Source organism: Engystomops pustulosus, chromosome 4, assembly GCF_040894005.1.
Source record: "Engystomops pustulosus chromosome 4, aEngPut4.maternal, whole genome shotgun sequence".
Taxonomy (NCBI): domain Eukaryota; kingdom Metazoa; phylum Chordata; class Amphibia; order Anura; family Leptodactylidae; genus Engystomops; species Engystomops pustulosus.
The window spans coordinates 97,364,426-97,376,350 of NC_092414.1; the positions used below are offsets into that span (position 1 = coordinate 97,364,426).

The 11,925-nt window shown below is 37.2% G+C and overlaps 1 protein-coding gene across 1 annotated transcript; it reads left to right on the forward strand.

The window, feature by feature from the left end:
* Nucleotides 1–537: 537 nt before the first annotated feature.
* DBX2 (developing brain homeobox 2) lies at nt 538–11,724 on the forward strand. The gene is made up of 4 exons (XM_072150680.1): nt 538–959; nt 3,288–3,383; nt 9,753–9,940; nt 10,790–11,724. Exons 1-4 carry the CDS (start codon nt 632–634, stop codon nt 11,093–11,095), a joined length of 918 nt encoding a protein of 305 aa, XP_072006781.1. The 5' UTR covers nt 538–631; the 3' UTR covers nt 11,096–11,724.
* Nucleotides 11,725–11,925: the final 201 nt, after the last annotated feature.

Consider the following 11,925-nt stretch of genomic DNA (forward strand, 5'->3'; position numbering starts at 1 on the left):
TAAGGCCACATCACTAAGGGGTTAAATTCATGAAGCATTTGAACAAAAATAAAATGTGCCATGTTCAATCACTTAGCATAATTATCTACGTAAGATCTATGTATTTAGTTATGCTGTTTACATAGACCCTTAAAGTAATGTCACATGCATATTTTGTGCAAATGGCTTCTCAATGTTGCCAACAAACTTTGCTAAATGCTAAAGATGTCAGTAATAAATGTGCTTCAGAACATGAATGTTTACATACATAATTTCTATATATTTACACAGTAATACAAAGTTGTGTCTGTTTATACTAATATAGAAGAGTGGAAAATGTACATAGGCACAATAAACATAATAATAAGGTCCTTCATAGAGCAACCTATTATAGAGGACTCAGTATAGCAGCTCAAGGCTGCAATCCATGAGAAGTTAATTGTTGTCCTTGCCATACCCACTTGGCATAGTGAATGAATGAAAGAACTGGACACACCTTCTCCATGAAGATCTGTTTTGTATCTCAGTAGAGGTTTCATAGAGCTTCATCTGTAACTGCAACTGTTTTGGTGCATTTTCCCTGTTTACAAACCTCTGTTTTAACCATCATTACTTTTGGACTACTACAAAGAACTTTAATTGTGTTAAGAGGATGATGCCTGGAGTTTTGTCACCCCATGCTGTGAACTGGAACCTTGTAGCACAATCTCCATCAGCCTACTACACCAGGGAGCCTCATGGCTGTGGAAGTATGGGCAGAAGTTTCCTAATAGAAAATCTCTTGAGGGATGTGGAACAGCCTGTTATGAAGTATGTTCCTGTGGCTTCCAGCACCTTGCCAGGAACATTGTGTTCTACAGCGGAAGAGATTAGCCCCTTGGGAGGCACATACCCTGCAACATGGGCTTTTCACCTCATTAATCCATCAGATAGTCTGCAGGTTCCCTATCTCCAAACAGCTGATCTCCTCCCCAACACAGGTGGGTTAAGTCTGAGATGGTATAATATAAAGTCATGCTCTGTGTACCTGCTAGACAACATGTAGTGAGGCTTGGATAGGATGTACAGAAAACATAATGGTATGACATGGCATGGTATGATAATATATCTCAGTGCACAACTTATGCTAAGATTAACATATGAAGATATTTGCTACTGTTTTTGCAAAAAAATACAAAATAATTGGGGTTAAAAATTTAGATTGCATATTATTGCATGTTGTATTAACTATATATTATTTTCTATGAAATACATTAATATTAATTATTTTAAAAGGGCTTTAGAATACAATTAAAATAGTAGTCTGCAGTTCCTCTTAATGTGTGTTCAGTTTTCTGCTGGAAATTCAAACCACTGAAAGGCAATGCAGTTAATAAAAGAGGCCAAGTAATTTACACCTAATTAAACAATAATATGATTAATGAGAATATGATTTACCATTTTCAGGAGACAAGACAGTTTAGCATCTGGCACATACCATCTGTTCTCACATAATAATTGTACAGTTGTTTATGGTTTAAAAAGAAACCTTGACCACGGTTTTCATGTCAACTGGTACTTCTCTACTAAGACTACCTGAGGATCCATACAACGCTAAATATGGATGGATTAATTAGAAAGTTTGTGGGTTTATCATAGGGACTATAACTTTAACATAAATGCATATATATGGCCAAGATAAACAGGACCGCAATCTATTAACTGTGAAGTTTGACTATACTTTAGTATACATATATTTAAAAAATCTATCTACATAAGTGTCCCTTTTTATCTATATATTTTTGTATGAATTTAGTGTAAACGAACCAACCTTGTAAATCTGGCCCATTTATATTTGTAAAAGGCTTTATTGCATTTGATACGTCACATTTAAAGGGATTCTACATTAACCAGTTTACTCGTAATTACTGTACTTTTTTATTATGCCATTTCTTGATAACATGAGTTCAGCAGTGACTTGTGTATATGAAAAGTAATTGTATAGCACACAGTACAATACCATACTTCATATTACCGGTCACTTATTCTTCATTGGTATCTAGGACCGTTCAGTCAAAATTCCCAGGACATCCTTTAATTTTAAGAATCCAAAGGAAAATGAATACTCCAGTAACAGATTCCTAGAACACGTCGCCGTCCTGAAAGCCACCATATTGGATTGAGAGCATGGTTTTTCAAAGGAAATGGTAGTCATGTAGAATTTCGAATAGAAAGAATTGTCTTAAATGTTGATCCCCACAATAAGATATGCAATATCTCTTGTGGGTTACAAGTTACCAACACAGAAAGTTGCAACAACAACAACCGGGGAACATACCCTGGGATGCACAGCTATTTTGTGCTGAACACAGAGCTGGATCCATTCACCATGAACCCTAATGAGAATCTTTAGAGAATATCTGAGTTGATACACAAGAGATACAGAATATCTGATGGCACAAATTACATTTAAAAATAAAAAATAAAGCTTTATTTATATAGCACCATCATATTCCACAGCCATTTACAGAGCTTGGGGTACATATACAAATAAAGAAATATATTTCAGAGTAATAACGGAATCATATGAAACAATAGGAGATTAGAGGGCTCTGCTAGAAAGAACTTTCAGTCTGTGAGGATATAGGTATGACACAGAAGGTGATTTATAAATTGGTCCAGCCATTCTTTAAGGGATAAAATAATTAAATAAATAAATAAATAAAGCTGAATAAACCAGTCACCAGTGGCTATAGGTGTCTACACCAGTCTGCAGAGAAACCTGTTTGATGGTATCAAGTAATGACGGACTACACAGACATGATTTCTTTGTATTTGATAATGAAATGTTCTTCTTGAGGCTTCTTTTTTGTGTGTTGATGCACACACAGTTGAAATCTCACTTACCCTTAATGGCAAATGACCACCTGATACCTTAAAATTGTCATTGGCCACTGTTTGTCCCTATCCAAACACCTTTCAACAATAATAAAACATGGTCTAAAAACTGCAGAAAATGACAATACACAAATACACACGCGGGGGAGCTTTATCATTTGAGTTGTCTGATACATAAATTAGAACAATTTAACATAAAACAGTTGGCAAAACTCGCTAGGTATATATATGAATAAATATATTCAAAATGTTTTAGGGGGATTAGAAAGTACAGTGTATGTGTAATGATCAAATCCTTCTAAAAAAATATCCTTGTTTTACTAAGGGTATTTGCTTATGACTAATTATGATTATTCTTGTCACTTTAAAATTAATAAAAATACTCTTGATGGATTTTGTTTAAATGTTTGCATTCTTTTGCACTTTTGCAGGTATTTCTAAACACTTCTATCTACAATCACTTCCATTCTACCCAACCTGCTGTGGTAGGTCCTGTCAGCACCCTACCTCCCCCACTGCTTTTCCAAGTAAGTCTTTATGCTTCATCAGTGATGCTTCAGTTATTTTGTAAACCGGAGCAGCAGGATTTAATGGGTCCTAAAAAGCTAATTGGAGATGCAATAGTGAGACGCTAATTCCTAAGAAAAATCACAGTAGTCTTATTCAGGATTCACTCTGAAGATTTATCCCATATAGGAGCTGAACAATTGAAAATGCCCCAATGGAAACCAAACCAGCCATACAAGATACTAATAGCTTCCTTGTTCCCGAAATATCTGGAACTCTTGCATTCTTTATTATTGACAGGATGCATAATGTTCTCCAAAAACTGCTACTAAACAAAGTATATTAAATTTGTTGTTTACATGACAAATTTCATATGAAATAACAAACATTTAGCAAACATTTTATTTACAATATAAAATGTAATTAAATAACAAAATCAATATAAATTGTGAAAAAATACCTAAAAAAATAGTAAACATTTTCTTTTAAAACTAGAAATCTAATCTAAAATGAATAGATATAGTGACTTTAACCTATTTGTTTTCAGCTTTCATGCAGACAGTAATGTGTACGGAATGTTGTAGAAACATAAAGATTCGATTTGCTAAACTTTAGAGTAATTCTGTTGGCTTTAATTAAGTCCAACAGTTGTTATAATGAATAGTTTGAGACAGAAGAGACAATAAATGGTAGTAGTTTCATGAGCTGTAAGCTTGGGAGCAGCTCTGAAGGGGGCTGATACTTTCCCACAGAGCATCTTACAGTGCCTGAATTGCATTAGAATAGATGACAGTAGCGTGACCAATCGTCACTTTCTCTTTACTCATCCACACGCGACTTAACCACCATTTTTCACTGTGCAGATGAACTTTAGGGACCATTTCACACTGAAAAGACCTCGGCAAGGGTCATTTGCCCTTTTGTACAGCTATGAAGCATAGAACTATATTCAATCCTTTATCCGCTGTCACATTCCAAAGAGACTACTGAACAGCATTTAAACACTTGAGTGAAAAATAAAGCAGTGAATAAAAACGACTTTTATAGACTCTTTTTAGCTCATCTTCTCCTGTATCCTCTTCTACCTGAAAAGGGATTAAAAGCGTGAGATCAATATACAGAGAAACTAGCTGAATACATAGGTCACATTATCAACTGCCAGGATTATTTATTAACCTAGACTGATGCACAGTTTCTTAAGTGTCCTATTAATTGTCCGTTTAACAAGAAGGCAATGAATGACAATAGAAAAATGAAAACCATGACTAAACCTTTTCCTCACTCCATGGTGGTCCACCACAAAATGTCAAATCAATATTGCTGCACACATTACGGAGACACTTCTTACTACAACTGTAAGGAGCAATTTATTAGGGCTTGTTCACACCAATTTGTTTCAATTGAGACAAAAACATCAAGCATTAAGTAGGACACTGTGCTACCACATGAATACAAGAGCACTATATTATTTGATGAGAACCATTTAGCACACATTGCTTGACTTCTGATACAGCTGTAGACTTACTCCTTTAAGAAAAGTTAGAAAGCCCCGAGAACAATGCCAATGCCCTAGTATAAATTATCCTTAAATTTAACATTGCATCAATAGTATTCAGGCGGTCCCTGGGTTATGTACAAAATGGGTTCTTTAGGTTTATTCTTAAGTTGAATTCTCAAAAAAAAAACTTTTATTACTATAAAATATATATTTGCATATCATTGCAGTCTGGGTCTAAAGCTTAGTAAACAATTAGCATCCAGAGAGCTTCACCAGAGATCACAGCGGCCGGTGGCTCAGTCTGTAACTAGGAGTAATCTGTAAATCAGGTGACCTTAAGTTGGGGTCTACCTGTAGTTTGTTATTGAAAATATACTTTTTTTTACACTGGGGCAAAATTACTCATATTTTCTAAGATTTAGTCTTGAATACTTACAATGCAACACATTTATCAGGCCTCACACACACGACCGTAAGGCTTGGTAAATATGGCTGTATTCTGGCGGTAAAAACAGTACGTATTGCAACAGTATGGCAAAGTTTCCATACAATGTTCGTATAAAATATGGTGGGCTGGCAGATAATGGTTGGCTGACTATTGGCCGGCTGACAGAGTGTACCTCCCACTGATTCTGGATACTAGACATGTATATGGCAGCATACGGTGCACAGCCATATGTAGCATGTATTTAGCCTGTGTTTTATAAGTTCCCATTGACTTCTATGGACTGTGCGGAACAGAAATACAGAGAAAAGTAGGACATGCTCTATATTTTTATACAGCTCACTTACGATATGGTACAGTGGACAATACGGCCATGTACATGGATGGCCATGTTGCCCATTGGAATGCATGTGGAGGTATTCTGGCCGTATTTATACTGTCATGAGCATGAGGCCTCACAGTGGCTGTCATTAATTTTAAATGTGGTGCATTCATATTTTATTCATCCGCCATATAATAGAATTTTACCATTAAAAAAATTTACTTGTGTGAAGGTAATTTCCAAAAAATGTAGCCATGTTGTCCCTTAGAAACAAGATAGATGCCCTTGGATATGACCACCCCCTGACAGTGGTGACCACACATAAGACGCCCGACAACATGGATCCAGCATTCATATATATATATATATATATATATATATATATATATATATGCATATTTTAAAATAACAATCTATTAAAAATATATACGTGTATATATGGCAGATGAATCAAATTAATTGTGAACATCTGGTTAGCAATGCCCATTTTAACCAGTTTTCTTTCTGCTGTACTACAGTAATGGTTGCATGGAGAGGGCTCACGGGCTGAGTCTTTTCCATACATGGTGGGTTCCAGCTACATTAGACTTGCCAGCAACAACCACAGCTGTTAACCTTCTAGGTGCCACAGTTGATCCGTGGAACTTAACAGTGCTTTGTGTGGGTTTCGCCATCTTGGATGGCTGAATCATCCCCTCATGACATCATTGGAGGGCACTTATCACTTGCCATGACAGCTGGGGGGCCATTAGAGGCTTCCATAGCTGTCACAAGGTATTGTGTATTACAGTCTGCCTCTGTAATATAGAAGCATTGCATTAACATTATACTACAATGCAGTTGCATCAAAGTATATTGTATGAGTGATCAGACCTGCTAGTGTTAAAGTACCCTTTGGGCCTGAAATAACAGTGAAAAGAAAAAAAAAATTAAAACAATATTTTAAAGATAAAAAATGTAGAAATTGAAATCACACCTCTTTCACTAGAAAATACACTCACCGGCCAGTTTATTAGGTACACCTGTCCAACTGCCTGTTAACACTTAATTCATCGAAATTGGACAGTAGAAGATTGGACAAACGTTGCCTGGTCTGATGAGTCTCGATTTCTGCTGCGACATTCGGATGGTAGGGTCAGAATTTGGCGTTAACAATATGAAAGCATGGATCCATCCTGCCTTGTATCAACGGTTCAGGCTGCTGGTGGTGGTGTCATGGTGTGGGGAATATTTTCTTGGCACTCTTTGGGCCCCTTGGTACCAATTGACATGCTCTATATTTTTATACAGCTCACTTACGATATGGTACAGTGGACAATACGGCCATGTACATGGATGGCCATGTTGCCCATTGGAATGCATGTGGAGGTATTCTGGCCGTATTTATACTGTCATGTGCATGAGGCCTCACAGTGGCTGTCATTAATTTTAAATGTGGTGCATTCATATTTTATTCATCCGCCATATAATAGAATTTTACCATTAAAAAAATTTACTTGTGTGAAGGTAATTTCCAAAAAATGTAGCCATGTTGTCCCTTAGAAACAAGATAGATGCCCTTGGATATGACCACCCCCTGATAGTGGTGACCACACATAAGACGCCCGACAACATGGATCCAGCATTCATACATATATATATATATATATATATATATATATATGCATATTTTAAAATAACAATCTATTAAAAATATATACGTGTATATATGGCAGATGAATCAAATTAATTGTGAACATCTGGTTAGCAATGCCCATTTTAACCAGTTTTCTTTCTGCTGTACTACAGTAATGGTTGCATGGAGAGGGCTCACGGGCTGAGTCTCGATTTCTGCTGCGACATTCGGATGGTAGGGTCAGAATTTGGCGTCAACAATATGAAAGCATGGATCCATCCTGCCTTGTATCAACGGTTCAGGCTGCTGGTGGTGGTGTCATGGTGTGGGGAATATTTTCTTGGCACTCTTTGGGCCCCTTGGTACCAATTGAGCATCGTTGCAACGCCACAGCCTACCTGAGTATTGTTGCTGACCATGTCCATCCCTTTATGACCACAATGTACACAACATCTGATGGCTACTTTCAGCAGGATAATGCGCTATGTCATAAAGCTGGAATCATCTCAGACTGGTTTCTTGAACATGACAATGAGTTCACTGTACTCAAATGGCCTCCACAGTCACCAGATCTCTATCCAATAGAGCATCTTTAGGAAGTGGTGGAACGGGAGATTCACATCATGGATGTGCAGCCGACAAATCTGCGGCAACTGTGTGATGCCATCATGTCAATATGGACCAAATTCTCTGAGGAATGCTTCCAGCACCTTGTTGAATCTATGCCACGAAGAATTGAGGCAGTTCTGAAGGTAAAAGGGGGTCCAACCCGTTACTAGCATGGTGTACCTAATAAAGTGGCTGGTGAGTGTATATAAAACAAATAAACAGGTAAAATCATAAACATGTTAGGTATCCTCGCGTCCTAAAAATGTCTGACCTGTCAAAACATACAAATAATTATTTCCAACAGTAAACCCTGTAATAGAAAATAGTGCCCAGATATCCAAATTGCCATTTTTTGCTATTTTGCAATATATAAAAACTTGTATTTGTAATAAGTTGTTAAATAGGGAATGTGTTATTTGGACTGCACAGAACAAGATGTAAACACAAAATAAAGCAACTGTGCATCTTTGGCTATTTTTTTTTTAATTTTTTATTTTACTTAACTACAAAAAACATGCATACATTAACAGTTTCTTTATACCCACTGTATTAACAATAAAAATCCAACAATATCATATTAAGTCCTAATGCCTGTGTCAGAAAACCGGTTGATGCTGTAGCTGACCTGGCTGAGATTTGATTCTCTCTCTCTCTCTCTCTCTCTCTGTCACTCTCTCTGTCAGTCTCTCTATCACTCTCTCACTGGCTCTGTCCATCTCTCTCTGTCCGCCTTTCTCTCTCCCTCCCTCTTTCTCTGTCTGTCTCTCTGCCCCCACTTTCTATCTTTCCCCCTCTATGTCTTTCCCTCTCTCTAAGTTTATCTCTCTGCCTGTCTCTCTCTGCCTGTCTCTTTCTTTGTCTCTCTCTGTCTTTCTCCCCCTTCCCCTCTCTGTCTTTGTCTCCCTCTGTCTGTCTCTCTTTGTACCTCTCTTTTTTTCTCTCTCTGTCTCTCTCTTTCTCTGTCCCTCCCCTTTTTTGTCTCTCCCCCTCTCTATGTATCTCTATCCTTTTGTCTCTCTCTCTCTCCATATGACTTCACACCTAAGCTGTTCTATACTCATTGCCAATTACCAATCAAAGCTCATATTAATGACCTGTGGCAACATAGAAGCTGAGCTATGACTGATTGCTAACTGTCACAGCAGCAGTAGCAGACAATGACTCCTGTATATGGTGGTAAATAAATGTATTTTGGGAAGCACGGGGTTAAAATTTTGATACAAAACCTGGTCTATGATGTTCCCTGAGCTACAGGGAGAGACTGTGCAAAATTTGGTGATTTGGTGATTGTGCAGATTCCTTTAGCGGACATACATACACATACATACACTCAGCTTTATATATTATGGGAGAGATTTATCATGATTTTCTGAGGTAAAACTGTTCTAGTTGCCATAGAAACCAATCAGCTTTATTTTATAAACAGCTGTGTGAAAATTAAAGCTGAGCTGTGATTGGGTGCCACGGGCAATTAGAACATTTCTGCTCTATGAGACTTATGATAAATCTCCCCCATATATGTATATGTATGGGGTGCCGGCCACAATATCTCAAACAATGAAACACTGCTGGTTCTTGCTGTATCCTATGGGTCAGGCTGCAACCAAATTTTCTTTACAGCACACTACTTCAGATACTTCATATATCACAGATGCATAGCTCTGCTTCATATAATGGCACCATAAAATCCTGTATGTACTGTTAGTACTGAATCATTAGACTGTCATGTACACAATTTTAGGGTAGCTATTATCTGTAGGTTATGTGAAAAATATATGAAAAAGTAACATCTGAACAGTTTTAGGTTACTTTTTTATTTGCTTGTAATAATAATGCTTTTCCTATTCCATTAAAGCTTAACAAGAGTGTTCATTGACTTTTTAATGTTGTTTTTCAATAGGAAATGAACATGAACTGCACCTGCTTCCAAAAGATTCAAACTCCAAAACAAGAAGAGTAATCTTAAGACGAGCAGTGTTTTCTGATGATCAAAGAAAAGCACTTGAGAAAATGTTCCAAAAACAGAAGTACATCAGCAAAGCTGACAGGAAGAAACTTGCAGTTAACCTTTCCTTAAAGGAGTCTCAGGTACAATGGGTTACAACAAATAATATATTTCTCATCTTTGGCTTCTAATGTGCTGAACATTGTATTGCTATAAAAGCAGTTTACCAAAATGTTTAATATTATATGACTTCTCATACTAGAAAGTTTTCAGTTTATTCACTGGGAGCTAACATTATCAGACAAAGCATGACTTTGGCAATGGAGCCTGTTACTACTAATGATGCCAAAACTAGTTTTTAACAGGAATTGCAATTCAAGGTATCTTGTTGTAGAATTAAATAAAGTACTGTAAATACTCGAGTATAGGCTGACCCTAGTATAAGCCGGGACCCCTAATTTAAACACAAAAAATGGAAAAACCTATTGACTCGAGTTAAAGCCAAGGGTGGGAAATGTATTGGTCACAGCCCCAGTATTTAGCCAGCCCCCTGTAGTATATAGCCATCCCCCAGCAGTATATAGCCAGCCCCCAGTAGTATGTAGCCAGCCAGCCTCCTGTAGTATATAGCGTGCCAGCCCCCTGTAGTATATAGCCAGCCCCCAGTAGTATGTAGCCAGCCAGCCCCCTGTAATATATAGCCTGACAGCCCCCTGTAGTATATAGCCTGCCATCCCCCTGTAGTATATAGCCTGCCAGCCCCCTTTAGTATATAGCGTGCCAGCCCCCTGTAGTAGATGGCGTGCCAGCCCCCTGTAGTACTCGAGTATATATGGTATTCTGTACTACTGCTACATGTTAAACAGAATGACAAAGCTGTGAAATTCCCCAAGGTTCTCTTGATTGTGATCACTTATTAAGACAAATAAACATTTATATATCAATGAAAACATTTTAACATAGTGCTTATTTTTACACACAAATATCTGTAGGTTAAAATATGGTTCCAGAATAGAAGAATGAAATGGAGAAATTCCAAAGAAAAGGAAATTCTTTCCAACCGTTGTCTAAAAGGAGGACATTTTGATGAAAAATGCTCACAGAAATCTTCAAGTGTCCCAATATGTTCTACTGAAAGTGATCTGTCTCAACTTCTGCACATCAAAAACACAAAAAAGGCAAAAACATCAAGCAAAAAAGTTAAAGCTACCGGACTGATACAATCTGACATCATTGAACAGTATACTACTGTTTGCCATGGAAGCAAACATCATAGGCAGAATAAGAAGTCTTTTTAGTTATTCAAAAAGTGTACAGCACTAACATGTTTATGGATCTATTGACCCTGAAGCAGAAACTAAGGACTATCATTGTGTACCACGTCTTCTATGACTACAGCATTGTCAGTAATAATCTGGATTCAAACTGAATTAACATTAACGCAATATATCCTGCCAAAAATGTTACAACGAGCTGCCCAAGATGGACTAAATCATGACAGCCCTGTATATAGAAAAATATAACGTATAGAAAGACTTGACAAACAGAAGAATAACCAAAAAAGATATTTACATTTTTAAATGGAATATACAACCTTCCCCAAGCTTTATAACCTAAAACCACTGTGTTGTAGAGCTAGCACCTGTGAATCTTGGTGACCTTGGGTAGAACCCACAGCACCAGTAACTTCCCACCTCTTTTTCTTGTAAGTTTGCCTTCATATCTGTCTATTCACTATTTCACACCCAGTAAAATATTTAGTCTATTCTCTGTCTTATTCTATGCCCTGTAATGCTTATACAGAGGATTCCAACACTTCCTCAAATAAGCATTACATTGGAGAAAGAACTGGGCAACCTGTACTGCGCATGCACTGGATTTCACTGTATGAATGGATTTAGAAGGCACAAGTAAGATGGACAAAGAGGCAGCGGAAAAAGAGGGGGGGGGGGTGTTTTTATGTTGAAGAGGCTAGTTAGCATATTAGTTTCACAGTGTCATACTTTACAACATGGTGGAAGCAGTTTTACATTTGTATTAAGACTAACACTGCTAGTAAGTATTTTCATTGTCAAGTTCTATATTAACTTATCATTCTAAATGTTTTAGAATGCACATTAGCAAATTA